Genomic DNA, 25,457 nt, shown 5'->3' with positions numbered 1-25,457 from the left:
ACACAGCCAATTTTGGTATTATCTGCAAATTTCTTTATCATGCCCCCTAAATTTAAGTCTGAATCATTAATATATACCACAGAAAGTAAGGGACTGAGTACTGAGCCCTGTGGAACCCCATTGGAAACAGCCTTCCAGTCACAAAAACTCCCCTCAACCATGACCCTTTGCTTCCTGTCACTGAGCCAATTTTGGATCCAATTTGTCACTTTGGCTCCAACTTATCTAATTCCCTTCTAAAAGTTACTGCTGAATCTGCTTTCACTACCCTTTCCAAATCATAACTTGCTGCATAAAAAAAAATGTTACCAAATGGATGTGTGGGGAGCCTGTTCCTGGGGAAATCAGACAGCGCCCCTCAATAACTCCCAGGAAATGTTGGAAACTACTCGGGCATGACTCTCCCTTGTCGCTTTCCTTCTTAACTCCAAGAAGACGCTGCAGAAGTGTTCCTTGTAAGCTGCACAGACGTGCGACCGCACCGCGCTCCAGGGATCCTACGCAGATGGCTTTTCATTACAAAAACGCACATGATCATTTTGATCCTTCATTTTCATTTCAAAGTGTTCTTCACTCAGCATCATATGTTTCAACTCCCGTTTCTTTACAATTGGTTATACAAAGTCTCACTCTAATGAGCACAAAAAAAGTGTCTTCCTGGAGGCAAGAAGGAAAACTGCAAGGGAGAGTCACGACCGAGTAGTTTCCAATATTTTCTAGCTGATACTTGGGGGCAGTGTCTGATGTCCCGATGAATAGGCTCGCCACACATCCATTTGGTAACAGCTTTTTTTATGCAGCGAGATGTTATGAGTTGGAATACACGGCCTGAAAGGGTGTTGGAAGCAGATTAAAAAAAAACAATATTTGAGCAAAGATGACAACATAACCATTAAAAGATAATAGTTAATAAAGGAGAAATTTATTTTGCAGTAAACTGGTTCTCAGCATCTTTACATAGGGTTATACCAACTATTGGTTCCATGATCAATCAACAAGACAGGACATAGAAACAGAATCATAGAAAATAGGTGCAGGAGTAGGCCATTCAGCCCTTCTAGCCTGCACCGCCATTCAATGAGTTCATGGCTGAACATGCAACTTCAGTACCCCATTCCTGCTTTCTCGCCATACCCCTTGATCCCCCGAGTAGTAAGGACTTCATCTAACTCCCTTTTGAATATATTTAGTGAATTGGCCTCAACTACTTTCTGTGGTAGATAATTCCACAGGTTCACCACTCTCTGGGTGAAGAAGTTTCTCCTCATCTCGGTCCTGAATGGCTTACCCCTTATCCTTAGACTGTGACCCCTGGTTCTGGACTTCCCCAACATTGGGAACATTCTTCCTGCATCTAACCTGTCTAAACCCATCAGAATTTTAAACGTTTCTATGAGGTCCCCTCTCATTCTTCTGAACTCCAGTGAATACAAGCCCAGTTGATCCAGTCTTTCTTGATAGGTCAGTCCCACCATCCCGGGAATCAGTCTGGTGAATCTTCGCTGCACTTCCTCAATAGCAAGAATGTCCTTCCTCAAGTTAGGAGACCAAAACTGTACACAATACTCCAGGTGTGGCCTCACCAAGGCCCTGTACAACTGCAGCAACACCTCCCTGCCCCTGTACTCAAATCCCCTCGCTATGAAGGCCAACATGCCATTTGCTTTCTTAACCGCCTGCTGTACCTGCATGCCAACCTTCAAGGAGAGTGATGTCTCTCTCTCTCTCACACACAAACACACACACACACAAACACATGGTCACTTTAACACCTCAAATAAAACTGCAGTTTTCACCTGGAAACATGTGGTACGTAAAAATATTTAAGTTTGCAAAAATACCTTTGTAGCTGGAGATTTGCTCAGGATTAGGCTCCACCACCTCATTATCAATCAAAAGACCTGGATGTTTGGACTGAATTTTGCCAAGTATTTCAAAGTCTATTTTGCCTGAATGGAAAAACAAAACACTTCTAAATGCTTCTTTCCATGAATTCATTACAGCATCTCTTCAAAAGGAATAAGTAAGTTGCATTCAAACTGCTCGGAGTTCACTTGTTCTTTTAAAGTATTATGGGCTAGAAATTCAGTTGGCTAGCACCAGCCGTTAGTGCCCAGACGGGGTGATAAATGGTTGGTAATGGCTTACCACCCGGGTGTGGTGAAATTAGCACTGCTCACGTATTTCAGTTGAGTATTAGCGGCGGCACTAACATTTAGCATTTCGCCCTGCATCACCACCCAGATCATGACATCTGGACCCAGATTAGGACATCTGGACCCAGATTAGTTTGCAACTCCTCATTAGTGCCCCGGACGCGAACCTCAGTTGCTCGCCTCACTTACCGCATGCCGTTAAATACGCCACAGAAAGCAGGCGTTCCATACCTCCGATTAGCATTACTGCTCTGCTATTTCATTGCTGCGACTGTTTAATTACTTTCATTAGTATTTACCAATCCATTTGCACCTCAAGCCTTTTCACAGGGGGCTGCACTGGCACTCCATCTTGCCCTGCAGCAACTATTTGTGAGGCAGCAGCTGCAGTGACAGATTATGGGAAATGTAGCCGGAGGCATGAGGAGGGCGCGTAGAGGTCGCAACAGGAGGCCTTACCCCCTTCTGCTTGTGCCCCCCCCAGGGTTTTCCGGGAGCACTTCTCCTGCTTGAATCTGAGAAGAGCAGTGACTAAGAAGGCTGAACCTCCTGCAGCCAGACCTCTAGCCTTACATCAGGACAGGACTTCGCTCTCAGGCAGTTAAGATGACAGTAGCACTGAGCTTCTATGCTACCAGCTCCTTCCAGGCACCAGCAGGGCATATCTCCAACATCTCCCAATTTGCTGTACATTGCTGCATCCAGGAGGTCACTGAGGTTCTGTACCGCAGGAGAAGGGAGTACATCACCTTCAGCATGACAAGGGACATGAGGAGGAGGAGCAGCAGCAGGAGGAGGGATGTTGGCAATGTGGGCGCTGCAAGGGCCGTGTGTCAGCAGCTCATTAGGCACCGCTTCCAATAACTCATCGCTGAGATGGCGATTGGAAATCATAAAGGCCTGGCTATCTGTAGGTCGCAGGCCCCATCAACCATGAAAGGTTCAATGAGACAGATGACCAAAACGGAAACGTCAAATTAAAACTTTAATGTAACAAACAACCCTCCCCTTTCAAACATGAGAACCCGCAAACAACACCAGCAATATATGCACAAACAACCCTCCCCTTTGAAAAATGAAAACCCAAAGTGTGGCTGATTGGGCCTTTTTTCACTCTTTCCCTCCCCTTCGCTTCTCCGCCCTACCAACCCTACCATTCCTCCTTAATTTGGCCCCAGTAGCTGCAGCAAGGCTGGTGAAAATCTGCTCACTCTGCAACACAGAGACTGCAGATGGCCGAGCAGGAAGTCCTGGAAAAGCTCTGAGCCCAGAAGGTCCGGCTGCGGACTGCACACCTCAGGATGGGCGGCAGCAGTCTCAGATGGCTGGGGTGCAGACAGCGTCAGATACAATGGTGAAGTGACAATGCTGGGAGCTGGAAAGCTATTATTCTGAGAGGACAGCACTTTCCATTTCGACCGACACACTGCCACTCCCCCGGGGCAGAGTCTCAGCATTCGGAGCAATCTACCGGAGCACAGACTGCCGGCCTGCTTCACCACCGTGAGACTCCTGTTGGACTGGTGGGAACCCAGAGATGATGGCAGCAGTCAGTACTTGCGTGGCATCAATCTGAGTCTGCACGAGAGCAGACTAAGTCTGCATCACAGCAAAGTGAGCTTGAATGCCACCAAGTACTGAGTCCATTACAGCACTAAGCCATTGCGTGGTTTCGGCCTGTGCTGCAAGAGCTGCTGCCACCTGCCACCTCCCACTATTGCACCAGTTTCACTTTTGTGTGATACTATTTGAATGAAGTTCATGAGATGAAGCAAAACATGGAGATTTCCAAAATACTAAACCACTGACAGCTAACTTCACAGCTTTTAAAACTTCCCAGTGCTGTACTAAGATGTTCTGCAAAGAGGCTCATCGAAGGCCATTCCATGATCACAATTTTGTTTTTAAAGAACAGCTATACCATTCAATTTCTTTAAATTGGATGTACATCCAGTTATTTTTGTCAGCAAATATGATAAAAGAATTAAAAAACACATTCAAAATTCCAATGGTTACTTTTGAATGCTTCTGAAGTTAATTACTGAGGATATGAATGGCTTCTCCATAATCTTCCAGCTTGGATCATCCGATAAATGGCCATTGAGGTGATGTCATTCCAGTCCATCAACAGTATCTGGAATATGGCAGACCTGCTGCGGATGGAGACGACAGTTTCTATCTTCCATCGCCAGGCATGTAAACATCTACTTCACTCCAAAGGAACATGCTTATATTCCCCCCACCCCAAGTAGGATGATCATTAGTTACTCACGGTTTCAAGAACTGACAAGTTCAGGTTTGAACCTTCACTATCTGCAGAGCAGGTCCCTGGAAATGCTCAACAGCATCACGGTGAATAGCGGAACTCAAATTTAAATGTGCGTACCTTTCCATCATTTTCCTGGCCACCACAAGGATGCATACCAAACCCATTGAACAGTGATCCCACCAGCTGGAGGTGCAGAGTTTCTGTAGTAATTACTTGCCAATTGTGATCAGCACTGACCTAGAATATAAGGTCAGGAATTTCCACACAGGTGCTGCTGCTCTACTACTGTAAGTTCGCTGGAAGTACAGCAGAATCCATGTTTACATGTGCAAACTGGGTTTCTGCCGCACTTCCTGCAAAGTTACGATGGGAGACCAGTAGCTGCACCGAGGAAATTCCTGGCCTATGACTTTGCTGTTGTTATAAAAAGACAAAACAGAACAAAATGCTCTTTTCCTTTTGTTAGCATGCTTCCGTAAATATCTTTCTCATAGTCAGTCCCTCAGAGTTGAGGATAACTTGCTTCCACACTAAAAAATGAGTTCTCAGGTGACTGAAGAGTCCAATGTAGGACCTACAGTCTCTGTCACAGGTGCGGCAGACGGTGGTTGAATGAACAGGTGGGTGGGGTGTTGGGTTGTAGCATGCTCCTTCCGTTGTTTACGCTTGGCTTCAGCTTGCTCCTGACGAAGAGACATGAGGTGTTCGGTGCCTTCCCGGATGCTTTTCCTCCACTTTGTGTGGTCTTGGGCCAGGGATTCCCAGATTTTCAAGGAGGCTTTGAGGGTGTCCTTGAAGCGTTTCCTCTGCCCACCTGGGGCTCGCTTGCCGTGTTGGACCTCCGATGAGAGTGCTTGTTTTAGAAACATAGAAACATAGAAAATAGGTGCAGGAGTAGGCCATTCGGCCCTTCTAGCCTGCACCGCCATTCAATGAGTTCATGGCTGAACATTCAACTTCAGTACCCCATTCCTGCTTTCTCGCCATACCCCTTGATCCCCCTAGTAGTAAGGACCTCATCTAACTCCTTTTTGAATATATTTAGTGAATTGGCCTCAACAACTTTCTGTGGTAGAGAATTCCACAGGTTCACCACTCTCTGGGTGAAGAAGTTCCTCCGCATCTCGGTCCTAAATGGCTCACCCCTTATCCTTAGACTGTGACCTCTGGTTCTGGACTTCCCCAACATTGGGAACATTCTTCCTGCATCTAACCTGTCTAACCCCGTCAGAATTTTGGGAGTCTCATATTGGGTATGCGGATAACGTGGCACGCTCAACAGAGTTGATCGAGGGTGCTCAGAGCTTCGACGCTGGGGATGTTGGCCTGAGCGAGAACACTGACTTTGGTCCGTCTATCCTGCCAATGGATTTGCAGGATCTTGCGGCGCAGCATTGCTTTGAGGTACTTCTCCAGTGCTTTGAGGTGCCAGCTGCCATTAGAGGGAGCAGCGTGCAGTGTGTAAAACTCAAAGTTTTCTCAAAATTCAAAGATTCCCCCTCTGTATGAAGAAACCCTAAGGAAGGATCATTTTGTACTCGCTTAAGATGAACTTTGGGATTTTAAAAGATGCATTCGGTCTGCAAAGGGAAAAGGGTTGAAAAACCAGGGGACTACTAACCTGTGAAAAAGCCAGTCTTTGGGTATTGGAACTGTCTGGGATATTAGAGCTAAACAAATTGTCTGAGGAACTGTGAAAACTCAAAAGCTTTGCTCCCGAGGAGACCATTAACATTTCAACAATTGACCCAGAGATAGCCAGCTCTAAGCATGAAACCCATCCAGCACATGCATAATGTCAATCACATAGAAACGTAGAAACATAGAAAATAGGTGCAGGAGTAGGTCATTTGGCCCTTCGAGCCTGCACCGCCATGGCTGAACATGCAACTTCAGTACCCCATTCCTGCTTTCTGGCCATACCCCTTGATCCCCCTCGTAGTAAGGACTACATCCAACTCCTTTTTGAACATATTTAGTGAATTGGCTTCAACAACTTTCTGTGGCAGAGAATTCCACAGGTAGACCACTCTCTGGGTGAAGAAGTTTCTCCTCATCTCGGTCCTAAATGGCTTAACCCCTTATCCTTAGACTGTGACCCCTGATTCTGGACTTCCCCAACATCGGGAACATTCTTCCTGCATCGAACCTGTCTAAACCCATCAGAATTTTAAACGTTTCTATGAGATCCCCACTCATTCTTCGGAACTCCAGTGAATACAAGCCCAGTTGATCCAGTCTTTCTTGATATGTCAGTCCCCCATCCCGGGAATCAATCTGGTGAACCTTCGCTGCACTCCCTCAATAGCAAGAATATCCTTCCTCAAGTTAGGAGACCAAAACTGTACACAATACTCCAGGTGTGGCCTCATCAAGGCCCTATACAACTGTAGTAACACCTCCCTGCCCCTGCACTCAAATCCCCTCGCTATGAAGGCCAACATGCCATTTGCTTTCTTAACCGCCTGCTGTACGTGCATGCCAATCTTCAATGACTGATGTACCATGACATCCAGGTCTCGTTGCACCTCCCCTTTTCCTAATCTGTCACCATTCAGATAATAGTCTGTTTCTCTGTTTTTACCACCATAGTGGATAACCTCACATTTATCCACATTATACTTCATCTGCCATGCATTTGCCCACTCACCTAACCTATCCAAGTCACTCTGCAGCCTCATAGCATCCTCCTCGCAGCTCACACTGCCACCCAACTTAGTGTCATCCGCAAATTTGGAGATACTACATTTAATCCCCTCGTCTAAATCATTAATGTACAGTGTAAACAGCTGGGGCCCCAGCACAGAACCTTGCGGTACCCCACTAGTCACTGCCTGCCATTCTGAAAAGTACCCATTTACTCCTACTCTTTGCTTCCTGTCTGCCAACGAGTTCTCAATCCACGTCAGCACACTACCCCCAATCCCATGTGCTTTAACTTTGCACATTAATGTCTTGTGTGGGACCTTGTCGAAAGCCTTCTGAAAATCCAAATACACCACATCAACTGGTTCTCCCTTGTCCACTCTACTGGAAACATCCTCAAAAAATTCCAGAAGATTTGTCAAGCAAGATTTCCCTTTCACAAATCCATGCTGACTTGGACCTATCATGTCATCTCTTTCCAAATGCGCTGCTATGACATCCTTAATAATTGATTCCATCATTTTACCCACTACCGATGTCAGGCTGACCGGTCGATAATTCCGTGTTTCCTCTCTCCCTCCTTTTTAAAAAAAAAAGTGGGGTTACATTGGCTTTTCCGGCCTGCATGGAAAACCCAGACCTAAGCAGACAATGTAAACACCTAATCTAATTTTTACAATCGCAATTCGAATCCAACAGATCGACACATCCTAAACAAGTTATCGTTAACGAGCCTGCCAAAATTTAACAAAGGATTATCAAGCCCGCCAGAACTGAGACAAAGAATCAGGTTTGATTTGGCGCGCAGATTAGAAGGGTTGAGAAAGTATAATTGAGACCCTGTTTTACAGGTTAGGAAGCCTTCTGATGAGCCTTCTGAGCAACTAGAGCCTTCACTGCGCTATCCGCACCATCAGCGTCTTCGACCTCGACAGCACTCCTGGGTTACACTGCTCTGCTACCGAAGAAGAAGGAACACCATCAAAAAGGCAGAAAAAGCAGTCCCCAGTGACTTCAGACATCACCAACTCATCACGGCAACAACTGACCACAGCCAACGTGATAACATCGAACCACCGCGATCGACGAATCCCAAGAAAGAAACTACTCGAGAAGAAACCGAAGGTTCGAAAGATTTCCACTCTACAATCTATTCCTAGCTTACAACGGGTGAAATATTACCTAAAGTAACCCAAAAGCCCTACTCCTACAATAAGAAAGTGGGTACTCACCCCATAAATCCAAATTGCGCCTTACCCATCAGCGGACTCAACCCAACTGAAGACAAGGCAGCAAGAAGTCTTCCACGACATTCGGGGTACGGCAAGCAGAACCTACAGAGTCCAGTGAACCCCAAAACTGCGAACCACCGTTAACTGTCAATAAGAGGATTGATGAGCATTATCCCTGTTGCCCTAGAGTTTAACCTAGTCAGATTTAGGCATTGGGAGGTGGGAGGTACATTATTTTCTGTAACCCCTTTTGTATGTGTAATAAAGTGTTCCTTATTTTAGATATTGTAAGTTTTGACATTGTACTTTTCTTTCCTGAATAAAATCAAAGTTTCTGACACCAAAACCAGTTGTCTGCTGCACTTTGTCACATCCCCAAATGAATTTAAAGTCTAGAACCCAGGGAGTGGGAGCGAGTCAAACCACTCAGGTCAGAAGTAAACCTGACCCACACACCATCCCTACAGAATGGCGACCACGGCAGGACTTTGATACAAAGGATGTGATGCAGAGAGTACTGTTTTGGAGGAAAAAACTAAGATGGAAGAGAGGATTTCCTCCTATGTGTATAAGAAAGTGAATGTCATTAAGGAATGGGTGCTTGATCTGTTGCACACTGAGCGTCTGGGAGATGCTGCAGCCCAGCGTACAGCAAGCAACGATCATAAAGAATCGGTAGAAAAGGCAATTTGGTTGATCTGTCTACAGCGACAGGTCCAACTTCGAGACAAAACCATCAATTCACTACAGGCAGAACTATGGGAATGTACAGAAACATCACATGAAAGGGCTATGGCAGGAGAAAGATGATGGGGAGAACTCCGTAAGCTAAAACATGGAAAGGCACAGCTAATGGAAAGGCTCAAGAACATTCAGGACTATTTTCAGTGTCAGGTTACCGAGGTTAGGAATAATGAAAAGATACTGCGAGAGAAAACATTCGCCTCACCCTTCAAGTAAAAGAGCTGGAGGAGAAGTAAAGAGATGTACAGGCAGCCTATAAAGTAGCTAGCACTAATGGGTTTAAGTCAGGAGACCACGGTCCCTGCCAGCAACAAATCAAAAGTTTAACCCTTGCTCTGTCCAAGGCAAAAGGAATGGCATGCCTAATAAGCCCAGGTACAGCCCAGGTAAATCTGGAAGAGAAGGAGGAAACTGTTGAACCACCATCTGTGGCACCGGTGATTATACCGGTTCGGCAGCAGGAGGGGCAAATGAGTTGCGGAGCAGACAGGGATAACGGACCACCACCTGTGACACCGAAGTTCAGCTCGGTTTGGCAGCAGGGAGGGGTGGACGAGCCAGAGCAGGAAGAGCCAGAGCTGGAGCCGATGTGCCCGGTCTGGCAACTGAAGTTCGGCCCGCCCTCCGGTGCTGGGGGTCAGGGGCCCCATCCCCACACTACCCAACAGCTTAGGACTATGATAAGCCACCTGGGAAAGCTCACTCCAAAGGGAGATTCCTCGGTTCACTTTATGGAAGTGGAACAGGCAGGGGATATTAACGGGTGTGATGATGCAGAGATAGCAAAGATGCTTTTCCTCTCACTGGACGGCAAGCTGTAACAGTCCTTCCCTGCCAAGAGCAAAAGGAGGCAGAGGGCATGTGCCACCATCCAGGAAGACATTCTAGAAGCCATGGGCTGTAATGACGGGAGTCCCTTCTCCAGAGTAGAGAAAACAGTGCAGCTCACAGGGGTAACCCCACCGGCTTTCGCAGACAAACTGTGGCCTGTTTACCAGAGCGCCTGTGGAGGGGACCTCAACCAGAATCACCTAAGCCGGCACAAGAGAGCCCATTGGCTCCGAAGCCTGGTGGCAAACAGTTTCCCACGAATAAGTGTCATGTATCTCACACCACTGTATCATACCATGCTACACATGACTGTAACTAGATATGACCTGTAACCACAAGCATATCTTACCACCAGGGGTGCACTTGTAGGAGACACTGCACACCTGTCCCACACAGGTATATAAAGGCAGGTCTCAGGCAAGTGAGGCATTCCAGAGCTGTGAAATAAAAGTGCAGGTCCTGAGTGAGCTTGACTTCAAGATGTGCCTCGTGTAAGTCTGCAGGGACTGCAGGGACAGGACTTTACAGTGATGACGAGTTACAGGATTACAGAATCCACAGAATGGCTACCAATGGCTCAGATGAGAAATACAATGCTGGAGATAATTCGGAGGACTTTATAGAAAGGCTCCAGCAAAGCTTTGTAACCAAAGACTGGTTGGGCAACGATAAGGCAGACCTGAGGCAGAGAAGACCAGAGAAGAGCCCATATCTTGACCAGCTGTGGCTCGAAAACATACGACTTAATGAAGGACCTGCTGGCACCCGAGAAACAAGCAAGCAAGTCATTTGAAGAGTTGAGCACACTGGTGAGAGACCACCTGAAGCCAGCGAGCAGCCTACACATGGCCAGACACAGGTTCTACAACTACAGAAGCTGTGTGGGCCAGAGCATACCCAACTTTGTGGCAGAACTTCGGAGGCTGGCTAGTTTATGTGAGTTCTCCAATGAACTAAGGAGAGAAGTACTGAGAGACTTTTTTTATTGAAGGAATAGGCCACGCAGGCATATTCCAAAAGCTCATAGAGACCAAGAACTTGACCCTAGAGGCAGCAGCACTGGTCGCACAGACATTCTTGGCAGGAGAAGAAGAAACGAGGTTGACCTATACTGCGGGTACGACAACTAACGAAACATCGGAACAAGGGGTTCACAGCGTGAAACAAGCCGCTACCTCCATACACAGATAAAGGCAGGAGAGCAGACCTTCAACAGCAGGCAATGGCGCCAGAAGCCATCAAGGGCCACATGAATGGCCGTTCACATGTCATCAACCCACAATGAGAACAATCAACTACAAACTGAGAGAAGCTCAAGAGAGATCAGCCAGACGCAGCTCATCCTTCGTAAACAATGGAAGCGGTCTGTGCTGGAGATGTGGGGGAAGGCACTCATCAAGGGGGTGTCGATTTCAGCATGCCGTTTGCAGAAACTGCAACTATACAGGGCATCTGGCCCGCATGTGCAGAAAAACAGCAGCTCGGCTGGTATACGAATCGGAAGGGTCGGAAAGCGGACCAGAAGACGGTGGGGACAGTGCCCGGGACACCGAGGTACAGCGGGTCAACACGATCAATGTCCACTGTTCTTACAACAAGACGCCTCCAATCATGATGGGGGTCCTACTCAACGGGATACCCGTCAACATGGAACTGGACACGGGAGCGAATCAATCCCTCATGAGCGTCCAACAATTTGAACAGCTGTGGCCGCACAAAAGCCACAGACCAAAACTCACAAGGGTCGACATCAAACTAAGGACCTATACCAAAGAAATCATCCCAGTCCTTGGCAGCGCCATGCTCTCAGTCACACACAAAGGGATGGTGAACGGACTTCCCCTGTAGATTGTCCCCGGAGATCTCCCAGCACTATTAGGGAGAAGCTGGCTGGCAAAACCAAATTGGAAATGGGATGATGTTCACGCAATGTCATCAGAGGAACGGACTTCCTGCTCAACAGTTCTAAGTCGATTTGAACATCTCTTTCAGCCAGGTGTGGGCACCTTCAAAGGGGCTAAAGTCAAAATCTACATCACACTGGATGCTAGACCGGTCCATCACAAAGCGAGAGCTGTGCCTTATGTGATGAGGGAAAAGATTGAACACGAACTGGACCGGCTTCACCCATGGAATTTAGCGACTGGGCAAGTCCCATCATCCCCGTCATGAAGCCTGATGGATCCGTACGAATCTGCGGGGATTACAAATCAACCATAAACAGAGTCTCCCTACAGGACCAATACCCGCTGCCCAGAGTGGAGGACCTATTGGCCACATTGGCTGGAGGAAAACTTTTCTCGAAACTAGATCTCACATCTGCGTATATGATGCAAAAACTGACCGAAAAGTCCAAGCTACTCACCACCATCAACACACATCAAGGCATTTTCATGTACAATCGATGCCCATTCGGCATCAGGTCAGCAGCTGCTATATTCCAGCGCAACATGGAGAGTCTGCTCAAGTCCATCCCGGGGAGGGTTGTGTTTCAAGACGATATATTTATCACGGGCAGGGACGCCGACTCCCACCTCCACAATTTGGAGGAAGTACTAAAGCGATTGGATCGGGTAGGCCTGAGAGTTAAGAAATCCAAGTGTCTGTTTCTCGCGCCCGAGGTTGAATTTTTGGGCAGAAGGATTGCTGCTGATGGAATCCGCCCAACAGAATCCAAAACCGAAGCAATTCGTCTGGCACCCAGGCCCCGGAATGTCTCAGAACTGCGCGCCTTTCTCGGGCTACTCAATTACTTTGGGAACTTTATGCAGAACTTGAGCACACTGCTGGAGCCTCTCCACGTGCTACTCAGAAAGGGGTGCGATTGGTTTTGGGGGGACGCCCAAGAACGCGCCTTCAATAAGGCATGCAACCTTCAATTTTTCAACAGTGTTTTAGCCTTTTTTTGACCCAGGTAAAAAGCTAGTTCTTACATGTGATGCGTCAGCATATGGGATCGGGTGCATTTTACAGCAGGTCAATGGTGCGGGTAAATTACAACCCATCGCTTATGCCTCCAGGTCACTTTCGCGGGCGGAACGCCGGTATGGTATGGTGGAGAAGGAGGCGCTCGCGTACGTGTACGGTGTCAAAAAGATGCACCAATACCTTTTTGGGGCCAAGTTCGTGTTAGAAACCGAACACAAACCCCTCACGTCCCTGCTATCTGAGAGCAAGGCAATAAACGCCAACGCCTCGGCGTACATTCAATGGTGGGCAGTCATGCTGGCGTCTTACGACTACACAATAAGGCACAGACCAGGCACAGACAACTGTGCCGACGCGCTTAGCAGGCTACTCCTGGCAACCATGGAAGGGTCTGACGAATAGGACTGTGAGATGGTCATGGCAATCAATGCCTTTGAGTCCACAGGTTCGCCCTTGCCGGCTCGCCAAATCAGAGCCTGGACGACCAGCAACCCCACGTTATCCTTAGTCAAAAGATGTGTTTTAACTGGTGACTGGGCAGAGGCTCGCGATGCCTGCCCCGAGGAGATTAAATCTTTCCCAAGGCGCATGCATGAACTATCACTACAGGCAGACTGCCTGATGTGGGGCAGCTGAGTAGTCATGCCTTTGCGAGGCAGAGAGGCGTTTGTCCGGGAGCTCCACTGCAAGCACCCGGGGATCGTTCTCATGAAGGCCATAGCCAGATCCCACGTCTGGTGGCCTGGCATTGACGCGGATTTGGAGCTCTGCTTCCGACGGTGCACCATTTGTGCCCAACTCAGCAATGCCCCCAGGAAGGCCCCCTGAACCCCTGGCCCACCAAACCATGATCGCGGGTGCACGTAGACAACGTGGGTCCATTCATGGGCAAAATGTTCCTCGTAGTCATCGATACATTTTCAAAGTGGATCGAATGTACCATTATAAACTCGAGCACCACCTGCACCACTGTGGAGTGCCTTAGAACCATGTTTGCAACGCACGGCATTCCTGACATATTGGTCAGTGATAATGGTCCATGCTTCACCAGCGCAGAATTCCAAGATTTTATTGTTGACCACGGCATAAATCACGTTAAAACGCACCGTTCAAGCCGGCCTCCAATGGCCAGGCAGAGCGAGCATTGCAAATCATTAAACAAGGCATGCTTAAAATCCAAGGTCCCACGCTGCAGAGCCGCCTGTCGCGACTGCTGCTGGCATACAGATTTTGTCCGCATTCGTTGACTATTGATGAAACAGACCTTAAAGACTAGGCTCTCGTTAATCCTCCCAGACATGCATGAAATTGTTGAGGCAAGGCGCCGGAAGCTAACTGAGTACCATGACCAAAATTCGAGGGGAGGTGGAATGAGATAGGGGACAAAGTGTTTGTGCTAAACTACGGCAGGGGTTCCAAATGGCTTACAGGGACAGGAAGAAAACAGGCTACTGGTTGTACAAATGGACAATGGCCAAAACTGCCGGAGGCATGTAGACCAAGTAAAAAGTAGATTCACCAACAACACTGCGGAACCAGAGGCAGACTACAATGTAGAACTCACACCACACTCACAGACAGAGGGAACAACCTGAGGAAAGGGCAGTCTCAACAGACAGTCCAGGCGAGATACCAGCAATCACACCGAAAGAAAAACAGGCACCAAGACAAATAACTGAACCACAATGAAGACTCTCCACGCGAGAGTGTAGACCACCTGAGAGACTGAATCGATAAAGACAATAAGACCTTGGGGGAGGGTGATGTCATGTATCTCACACTATTGTATATAACTGTATCTTACCATGCTACACATGACTGTAACTAGATATGACCTGTAACCACAAGCATACCTTACCACCAGGGGTACACTTGCAGGAGACACTGCACACCTGTCCCACACAGGTATATAAAGGCAGGTCTCAGGCAAGTGAGGCATTCCAGAGCTGTGAAATAAAGGTGCAGGTCCTGAGTGACCTTGACTTCAAGATATACCTCGTGTAAGTCTGTACTGCAGGGTCAGGACTTTACAATAAGAACAAAGGCTGAAGCCTAGTTTGACCCAAGAGATCCCCAGGCCACCGAACAGGGAGTGATCAGGCAACTGACCCTAGCCTACCTGAACGGCAGGGAGACGGAAGAGCACCCAACCAAGGGAAGGGTCCACGAAATCAGACCTAGTCAGGATAAGAGGGAATGGCACCAGGATGGGGGAAACCCCTCCGATACAAAACGTACCTGCTTCGGGTGCGGAAAGAGTGGGCACTGGAGAAAGAATTGTAGCGCAGGGAAGAATTCTCCAGCCCTTGTCCAAACGACCGAGACTGAAAAGCCAGTCCCTCCCCACACATTTGACACATTCATGACTGGGCTCCGAACAATGCTAGATGGCCCTGGGAGGGTAGCCGCCGCCACCGGTACCGAGATCCCATCTGCCCCCATCCCATCCAAAACAATGACTAGGACAGGCGCAGCCTGTTCACCTGTGTTCCCTCGAGTATGATGCGTGGGGGAGACTGACCATTCAGATGGAAGTGGAAAAGATGAAGGGGACTTATCTGCTGGACACCGGTGCATCAAGCACCCTCGTCTATGCAGCTAACCCCGCCTCCTCACCTCTGTCTAGTGGGGTCCCCTACAGCTTGATGGGTATCACAGGCGCCGAGCAGGCTGGTTCATTCTCCGTTCTGCTCTCTATTCATTTGGGAACATTGCACACCAAGTGGACTTGTGTCCTGATGAAGTGGGAACAGGAAGGGAGGGGGATCCTGGGGGCTGACTTCATCCTAGGCCACGGGATCCTAGTAGATTTAAGAAACCACTGTGTTTGGGGGGGGGGGGGCAGTATGTACGGGACAGGGGAGTGAAGTGGTGGTTATCCCATAAAAACGGAGAAAAGGGACGGTGTGCACCATGAAGCCAAAAGAGGGTTACGACCTTGAATAACTGGTCAGTAACACCCTGATGGAGTACCAAGAGTACATGAGGGCACAGCTTGCAGCTTTTGCCACTCACAAACACTGTGGAAGGATAAACGGGGTCGAGGGTAGCATTGATGGGGACCCCATGACCCAATCGCAGAAGCAGTATAACTTCCCCAGGGAGGTGGAGGCAGACATGAAAACAGCCTTGGGTTCGCTGGTTAAACAGGGGGTATTGAGACCAATAGCTACCCATGTGAGCTCTCCATTGTGGCCAGTTAAGAAACCGGACAACTGCTGGAGAGCCACGGTGGACTATCGAGTACTCAAACATAACATCCCCTCCTGTGCACCCACCGTTGCTGCCGTTGCCGACCTCATTGGAAGTATCCCAGCCTCCGCGACCACCTTCACTGTGCTGGATATTTCCAACGGGTTCTGGTCCATTTCTTTATGAAGAGAAGACCAGTACAAGTTTGCTTTAACCTTAAAGGACAGCAAGACTTGTCTCACTCAGTGCTTTCACAACAGCCCGAGTATTTTCCACCAATGTATGGCCAACTGTTTAAAGAACTTCAGGAAACCCCAGCAGTTGGTACATTATGTGGGTGACCTGCTCCTATTCACCGATGAGGGGGAGGAACATAGCCCACTGTGGCTGAACTGCTGGAGCTGCTGAAAGAAGAAGGGTTTAAAGTGAATCCCAAGAAGGCACAGATCGGCCAGGAGGAAGTAAAATTCCTGGGACTGGTTGTGCGCGCTTGGGAAAGAGCCATTAACTAAGCTAGAAGGGAAGCAGTGCAGAAGTTACCAGCCCCCAACACAGTGACAGGAGTAAGTTCTTTTCTAGGGCTAACCGGGTACTGCAGAGATTTCATTGAGGATTATGCAGCCACAGCAGCCCCTCTGCTCTGACTCCTACACAAGAGAGTGGAGTGGGATTGGGACAAAGGTTGCGAGGCAGCATTAATCCAGCTCAAGAAAGACCTGCAGACCGCGCCAGCTCTAGGGGCTATTGATGGGGGTAAAGAGTTTTTCCTGGAAGTAGCAGCCAGTGGGGACAGCCTGAGTGCAGTACTGCTCCAAGAGCGGCACTGCCGGCTGAGGCCAGTGGTCTACTCCGCCAGGATTCTCATGGACGTGGAGAAGGGATACTCCAGCTGTGTGTGGCACCTCCTAGCCACTCACTGGGCTGTGAAAAGATCACTGATCTTCACAGGGGGTCCCCTATCACACTCCTTACCCACCATACGCACACCCAAATGCCCCGGATGGGAAAATCAAGGACGGGATAGTGGGCAGTGCCCGCATTACTCGCTGGACCCTACTCCTCTCTCAGATGGACCCAAGGGTAAAGGGTCTCTGCGAGGGCTCGCAGACAACATAATCTATCCAGGGACAGCCCACAGGTGTTCTGTAGAAGGGGTATGGGAAATTAACATAGGCTTTCGGGCCAGGTTACACCCCACAGGCCAAGGGATCGATGTGGACGAGTTAACGACTCACAGGCTGCGGAGTTTATGACCCCGAGGCAGGCATTGCCCTGGCGATTAAACTCCCCAGTACTATGAGCGCCCAAGCATGCTGAACTGTCAATGGTGGTGTACGTGGTTACACACCCCGAAGAATTCCTTACCCCATACACGATTTGCTCGGACAGTATGTTCACATGCAATTCATGCACGGAGTGCCTGGCTATCTGGTCCCGTCGCAGATACACATCTGCAGACGGGAGACCCCTGGCAATTAAGCCTTTACTGGAAAAGATCATGACAGCCGTGGGGGAGGAAGGGAAGATCAATATACATAAAGTGAAGACACATTCCACCACTGAACCCCGTAGCGAGGGAAACCAGCAGGCTGACATGTTGGCCAAACAAGGTGCTCGCATGGGCAAGCTCTGGGATCCGTACAACCCAGACCCCATCATAGCTGTCAGGGGCAGGATTGTGACGGCAGGGAGGTGTGGGGTAGCATTTCTCCCGGACCTGAAAACAGTTCAGATCCAAGACCCCGTCTTCAACACTGTCCTAAATATGCTAGCTAAAGGGAAAAGGGTAGATGGCCCATACAGCACCGCAGCGATTGCTATTAAAGAAGACATGCTTTTCAGGGGGGAGCAATGGGTGGTACTGCAACAGCACCGGAGAGAATTCCTCCAGCTGGCCAACGAGGGTCCAGGAGCAGGACACCTCGGGACAGGAAACCACTGGCAATGGGTGGAACAGGCAAGGTGGTGGCCGGGACTCAGGGAAGACATCCGCGAGTTCTGCGCTGCCAACAACCCTGACCCCCAGAAAAGGAAGGTGTCTATGGGACATATCAGGAGGGTAGAGGGACCCTGACAGTCGATCCAGGTCGACTACATCGGGCCCCTACCCACTGCAGGGAGGCTACAAGTACTGCCAGTGTTGGTGGATGTATTCATCAAATGGGTGGAAGCCTTCCCATGCTGAACAGCCACTGCCCTGGGAACAGCAAGGATCCAGATCAGGGAGGTGTTCTTCCGATGGAGGCTACCCCAGTACGTGGTGTCCGACCAAGGGAGTCACTTCATCGGGCAGGTGAAGCAGAAGACCCTTTAGGTGCTCTGCATCGAGGGAAAATGGCATGTCGCCCACAACCCGCAGTCATCCGGGCCTGTGCAGCGTTTAAACCGCACTATAAATAAAGGTTGTGTAAGGAGACAGGGGACTCACCCAAGAAGTGGGTGGAGGTCCTATCACTGGTCCTCATGGGGATCCAGGCCAGCAAGTCAAAGAGCAAGGGGTACTCCCCTTACGAGCTCGTGACCGGCAGAGCCATACGAACCCCAACCCATGTATTAGCCCCGCTACTCATGGAAGGTCAGCTCAGGGAAGCGAGCTGTGACAGCTTTGTCAGGAATCTGTTTGAACACCTTAAACAGATTCACTGGCAGGCTGCAAACAACATGGGAAAACAGCATTGGAGCAACCGACTGCTGCTAGAGCCCGCAAACACCACGAATGGGAGGTAGGGGACCGGGTCATGGTACGGAACTATGCTCGAATAAGGGTTTTTAAGGCACTGTACATGGGACCGTACCACATTGTCAACAAGGCAAGCCCCATGGTCTATGCCGTGAAAATGCCCCGCCGTACAAAGTGGTTCCACATAAATCAGTGCAAACTTTTCAACCCCGGGGCAGCAGCTAAACGTAAGGGACAACTCGAAACAGGGAACCATGCTAAAGGCAGGAACCCTCAGCCAGCAGCCCTCGATTTGTGGAGATCCCACAGGGGACATGGCAGACTCACATACCGTACCGAGAGGGGCAGTGGACTGTGTTACTGGAGGGGCTATCCTCCCAATCATTTGGGACTCGGAAGCAATCCCAGTAGCCAGAGCTAGAATTTGAGAATGTGGACAAAGCAAATTTATACACCCTACATGCTAGAAATACCATGGGCACAGGGAGACAAAGAAGGGGAACCTGGAACGACATTTTTACTGCATATAATACTGGGTCCTCTGTGATAAATAGCCTGGACGATATAGAACTGCAAACGCAGATAAATGGTCTAAAGAACCAACTGAGAAAGATCCTGAAAGAGGAAAACACAGTAGTAGGCTCAGAGCTACACGAGGACCAGGCTATGACGGTCCATTTAAAAGAGATTTTGGCTGAGCTGGAAAAACTTGCACAGACAGTGAATGCACTCATACGGGAGGATAGAAATGCTTCTGACCAGGCTGCACAGAACGAGGTGTGTGTGCTGTATGGGGCATGGTTGTTGGGCGAGGGCCGCAACAACCTGAAGGATTTAAAACAAGGTTTAGTCCCCTCCTGGATCAGCAACAAGCACCTCGCAGCCCTCCACCTGTACAGTAATGCACTAAGTCCGTGCCAGCTCCACCTAGCTTCTGAAGCCTACCCTGTCCCAGTAGATTGTGGGAAATCTAACCACACCATCATGGGGATAGTAGTAAGGATGCCGGTCACGGGTAGGACAAACCGACCCGCACCGTTCGTTTCGCAGTGGTCCCACCCTATGTCATAAAGTGGGAGCACGCTATGAGGGGTACTGACCTCTCCGGGTGCCGGAGCCGAGGTGCACACATAGTACTGTGTCCCCAGCACATGAATGTCTATTCTAAACCACAGCGCGGGTTTAAAGCTGCTGGCGCACAGCCTATCAACTGTACCATGGAGGTAATGGCACAAGACCATGTCCCCCCACAGGTAGCATACATAGAGGGTAGGACATATTGTGTCACCACCAGTGCGCCCCACTACTAGCTTGGATACTTCTGGTGTCCGATGAGTGACAGCAGTTTTTGCCTTAAACCTGAGGCAGCAGTTCAAGTGGCCCATGAACAGATTGTCCCCATTCCTGAACCCTCCACTGTTCACCTCACTGCAAGGGAAAACATTACAAACCGCAGGACTACGTTGCACATTTTAGCTATGATTTCCCCCTCTACCCGAACATCTTACTGCTACTAGAAGCTGTGGTAATCTCACAAAAACATTTCTATACTCTAGAACAGAAATCAATTGAGATAGGGAGAAAGATTCTAGAGATCACAATTCCACCTTAGTGGGACATTTTCAGAAATGTAGAAGTTCCAGCCGGGATCAGAATAGCTTTCCACGTTTTAGTTATTTGCCAACTCACGATTATTCTTTACCTATGGTGCCTCACTTGCCGAGTGAAACGCAAAGGTCGTCAGGTCAGGCACCAAAGGGTGCTGTACGCTCAATGGCCAAACTTGGGGATCGCACAGGGAGGGGTAACGCCTTACTACCACGTTTGATTTGTTTTAATTTTACCTGCTGTAAAAACGCCGAAATCGAGTGTTATAAGAATGTTACTTAAAAATGTGTTTGACTGTGTACCTTTATTTTACTGTAAAAATAGAGTGATGGAGGGGTGTCGGACCCCCTCTATGCTGTAATAGAATTGTAATGACTGTATTTGCCTGTAAACTGCATTGCATTTCAAAGGGGATGCACGTTTAAGTTTTAGCTAGGTAAATACAGGGAAGTTTGACTCTCGGGACATCAGGAATTTTGCTCACCTAGCATGACACTCAAGTGTGTAGAGTGTCACAGGGGGGACTGAAGGGTTGCAAAGTTTGGACTCATTGGAAAGGAAATTTAATTTGGAACTGTCTACCAGAAAGTTTGAGATCCTAAAGTGCACATGGAAGAAACGACGAACTTTAATCGAATTTGGGATTTTACAAGGCAGATTGGGTCTATATGGGCATGGCTAAGGACTAAAGGAACTATCCTTCAAAGAAGCCAGTTTTGAGTATTGAAGCTGTCTGGTGTATTGAAACTAAAGTAAATTGCCTGGAGAATTGTGGATACTCGAAAACCCTTCTCCCCAGGAGACATTAACATCACCCAGAGATAGCTAACCATCAGCCTGAACTGGAAAACCATTCTAGCACATACATAATAACAATGGCACATCCAGCCCATATGAAAAACCCAAGCACAGACAGACACTGCAAATACCAAAGCTAATATTTCCATCAAGAAACAGATTTAGAAGATTAAAACATCCAAGACAGGTTAACATTTAACGAGCCTGCCAAAATATGACAAAGAAATATCAAGTCCGCCAAAATTAAACAAAGAATCAGGGGCTGATTTGTCGCGAAGATTAGAACAGCTCCAAAGGTATAATTGGGCCCTGCTTTAACAAAGGGCATGCTTTTGCTTCAGAAGGTGTTGCTAGGGACACTGAGCAGAAGGCACGCACATAGCAGCATAGCCTCATAGAGCATCAAGAAGGGAGAGAGAGACCACCGCAGCAGTTTTAACTAGCTTCTCCAGCCTCGATGTCTTGAAATCGAAAAGGAAGGAAGAACATCACCATCGCGGCAGCAACCGACCACAGCCAACGTGGTACCACCAAAAGCACCGCGATCGACCAACTTCGAAACAAAGCTCCACAAAGAAGAAACCGAAGAATCGAAAATTTCCACTCTACAACCTAGGCCTGACTACCAAAAGGTGAAAACATTACCTAAAAAGACTTTGAAATCTATTTCTAACGAAAGAAAACGGGTACTTACCCCATAAGTCCAAAACGCGCCCGACCGCATCAGTGGACACCACGAAGATTGTGCAGTAAGAAGTCTTCTACGACGTTCGGGGTACGGCAAGCAGAAACTACAGAATCCAGCAAACCCTGAAATCGCGAACCACTGCCAACTAACAGCAAAGGATTGCTGAGCATAGTCCCTGTTTGCCCTGGAGTTTAACCTAGTGAGTGTTAGGCATTGGGAGGTGGGAGGTGTATTATTCACTGTAACCCCTTTGAATGTTTGATGTACTGTTCTTTACTTGAGTGATTATAAGTTTGACATTGTATTTTCTTGTCTTTTAATAAAATCAAAGTTCTTTTGCACCAAACCAGTTGACCCTTGCACTTTATCACATACGCCAAATAAATCCAGAGTCTAAAACCCAGGGAGTGGGAGCGATTCGAACCGCGCAGAAGGTCAGAGGTGAACCTGACCCCACACACCACCCGCTACAGCACCCACCCAAAGGAAAGGTCCACAAAATCAGACCTAGTCAGGATAAGAAGGAATGGCACCAGGAAGGGGACAACTCCTCTGTTACGAAGCGGAACTGCTTCAGGTGCGGGAACAGTGGGCACTGGAGAAAGGATTGTTGGAATCCATGGAAGGGTAGTGCAGGGAAGAATTCTCCAGCCCCAGGCCAAAAGACCGAGACTGGGAAATCAGTCTCTCCCCACACGATCGACACATTCGTGGCTGCGCTCCGAACAGTACTAGAGGGCCCTGGGAGGGTAGCTGTCGCCACCGGTACCGTAATCCCATCTGCCTCATCCATCCAGGACAGTGACTAGAACAGGCACAATCTGTCCACCTGTGTTCCCTCGAGTACGATGTATGGAAGAGACCGTGCGTTCAGATGGAGGTGGAGAAGGTGAAGGGGACTTATCTGTTGGATACCGGTGCATCAAGCACCCTCGTCTATTCAGATAACCCCGCCGTCTCACCACTGTCTAACGGGTTCCCATACAGGTTAGTGGGTTTCACAGGCACCGAGCAGGCTGGCTCATTCTCTGTTCCACTCTCTATTGGGAACACTCCACATCAAGTGGACTTGTGTCCTAATGAAGTGGGAGCAGGAAGGGAAGGGGATCCTGGGGGCCGATTTTATTATAGGCCACGGGATTCTAGCGGATTTAAGGAACCACTGTCTTTGGGGGGGCAGTATGTATGGGACAGGAAAGTGAGGTGGTGATTATCCCAGAAAAACATGGTAAGGGGACAGTGTGTACCATGAAGCAAAAGAAGGGTTACGACCTCGAATCGCTGGTCAGTAACTCTCCGATGGAGTACCAAGAGTATGTGAGGACACACCTTGCAACTTTTGCCACTCACAAACACAACTGTGGAAGGGTAAACGGGGCTGAGGTTAGCGTAGATAGGGACCCCATGACTCGACCGCAAAAGCAGTACAATTTCCCCAGGGAGGCGGAGGCAGACATGCAAACAGCCTTGGGTTATTTGGTTAAGCAAGGGGTATTGAGACCAATAGCCACCCATGTGAACACTCCATTGTGGCTGGTTAGGAAACTGGACAACTCCTGGAGAGCCACGGTGGACTATCGAGTACTCAACCATAACATCCCCACATGTGCATCCACGGTTCCACCTCATTGGAAGTATCTCAGCCTCCGCAACCACCTTCACGATGCTGGATATTTCCAATGGCTTTTGGTCCATCCCTTTACGAAGAGAGGATCAGTACAAGTTTGCTTTTACCTTTAAAGGCCAGCAATACACTTGGAACTGTCTCCCTCAGGGCTTCCACAATAGCCCTAGCATTTTTCATCAATGTATGATGAATTGTTTAAAGAGCTTCAGCAGACCCCAGCAGTTGGTACAGTATGTGGACGACCTGCTCCTATTCACCGATGAGGGGGAGGAGCATGGTCCACTGCCGGCTGAGCTGCTGGAGCTGCTGAAGGAGGAAGAGTTTGAAGTTAATCCCAAGAAGGCACAGATCGGCCAGAAGTAAAAAACCTGGGACTAACTGTGCACGGTGGGGAAAGAGCCATTGACAAAGCTAGAAGAGAAGCAGTGCAGAAGTTACCAGCCCCCAACACAGTAAGAGGAGTAAGATCTTTTCTAGGGTTAACCGGGTACTGCAGAAATTTCATTGATGATTATGCAGCCACAGCAGCCCCTCTGCTCCGACTCCTACACAAGGGAGTGGAGTGGGAATGGGACAAAGGTTGCGAGACAGCATTTATCCAACTCAAGAAAGATCTGCAGACCGCGCCGGCTTTAGGGGCTATTGGTGGGGGGAAGGAGTTTTTCCTGGAGGTAGCAGCCAGCGACGACAGTCTGAGCGCAATACTGCTCCAGGAGCAACACGGCCGGCTGAGACCAGTGGTTTACTCCTCCAGGATACTCACTGACGTGGAGAAGGGGTACTCTAACTGTGAGCGGCACCTCATAGCCACTCACTGGGCTGTGAAAAGAACATTGATCTTCACATGGGGGTCCCCTATCACACTCCTTACCCGTCACATGCCCACCCAGATGCTCCTGGATGGGAGAATCAAGGACGGTACAGTGAGCAGTGCCCGCATTGTTCGCTGGACCTGACTCCTCTCCCAGATGGACCTAAGGGTAAAGGGTCTCTGCGAGCCAAGACTCGCAGCCAACATGATTTATTCAGCGACAGCCCACCGGTGTTCCGTAGAAGGGTTATGGGAAGTTAACATAGGCTTTCGGGCCGGGTTACACCCCACAGGCCGAGACATCTATGTAGATGGTTCAAGCACTGTATCTGCGGGTGAACGACTCACAGGCTGCGGAATTTATGACCCCGAGGAAGGCATTGCCCTGGCGATTAAACTCCCCAGTACCATGAGTGCCCAGCATGCTGAACTGTCGGTGGTGCTGTACGTGGTCACACACGCCGAAGAATTCCCTGCCCCATACACGATTTGCTCAGACAGTATGTTCACATGCAATTCGTGTACGGAATATCTGGCTATCCAGTCCCGTCGCGAATACACATCTCAGACGGGAGACCCCTGGCAATTAAGCCTTTACTGGAAAAGATCATGGCAGCCATGGGGGAGGAAGGGAAGGTCTTTATACGCAAAGTGAAGGCACATTCAACCCCTCGCTTCGGGATTCAGTGAAACCAGCATGCTGACATGTTGGCCAAGCAAGGTGCTTGCACGGGCAAGCTCTGGGACCCACACAACCCAAGCCCCATTGCAGCGGTTAACGGCAGGATTGGGACACTAGGGAGGGCAGGGGTAGCATTGCCCCTGGACCTGAAAATGGTTCAGACCCAAGACCCCGTTCTCAAAACTGTCCTGAACATGCTAGCTAAAGGGGAAAAGGTAGACGGCCCATACGGCACCACAGCTATTGTCATTAAAGAAGGCATGCTGTTCACGGGGGAGCAATGGGTAGTACCGCAACAACACCAGAGAGAATTCCTGCAGCTGGTCCACAAGAGTCCAGGAGCAGGACACCCCAGACCTGAAACCACCTGGCAACGGGTGGAACAGGCAGGATGGTAGCTGGGACTCAGGGAAGATGTCCGCGAGTTCTGTGCCAGCTGTCTGGTGTGCGCTGCCAACAACCCCGACCCCCAGAAAAGGAAGGTGTCGATGGGACATATCAGGAGGGTAGAGGGACCCTGGCAGTCGATCCAGGTTGATTACATCGGGCCCCTACCCACCGCCCA

General features: G+C 49.0%; 1 protein-coding gene across 1 annotated transcript in view; it reads right to left on the bottom strand.

The window, feature by feature from the left end:
• Window positions 1-25,457, bottom strand: part of LOC139253871 (histamine N-methyltransferase-like) — a 74,905-nt gene that overhangs the window by 32,226 nt on the left and 17,222 nt on the right. The window contains exon 3 of the mRNA XM_070873600.1: window positions 1,842-1,949. Coding sequence (XP_070729701.1) covers window positions 1,842-1,949 — 108 coding nt within the window. The remainder of the gene's footprint in view (window positions 1-1,841; window positions 1,950-25,457) is intronic.

Source organism: Pristiophorus japonicus, chromosome 3, assembly GCF_044704955.1.
Source record: "Pristiophorus japonicus isolate sPriJap1 chromosome 3, sPriJap1.hap1, whole genome shotgun sequence".
In the NCBI taxonomy this organism is placed as follows: Eukaryota; Metazoa; Chordata; class Chondrichthyes; family Pristiophoridae; genus Pristiophorus; species Pristiophorus japonicus.
Note: the sequence above shows the minus strand (reverse complement) of the source record. Positions and strands in the feature narration are given on the sequence as shown.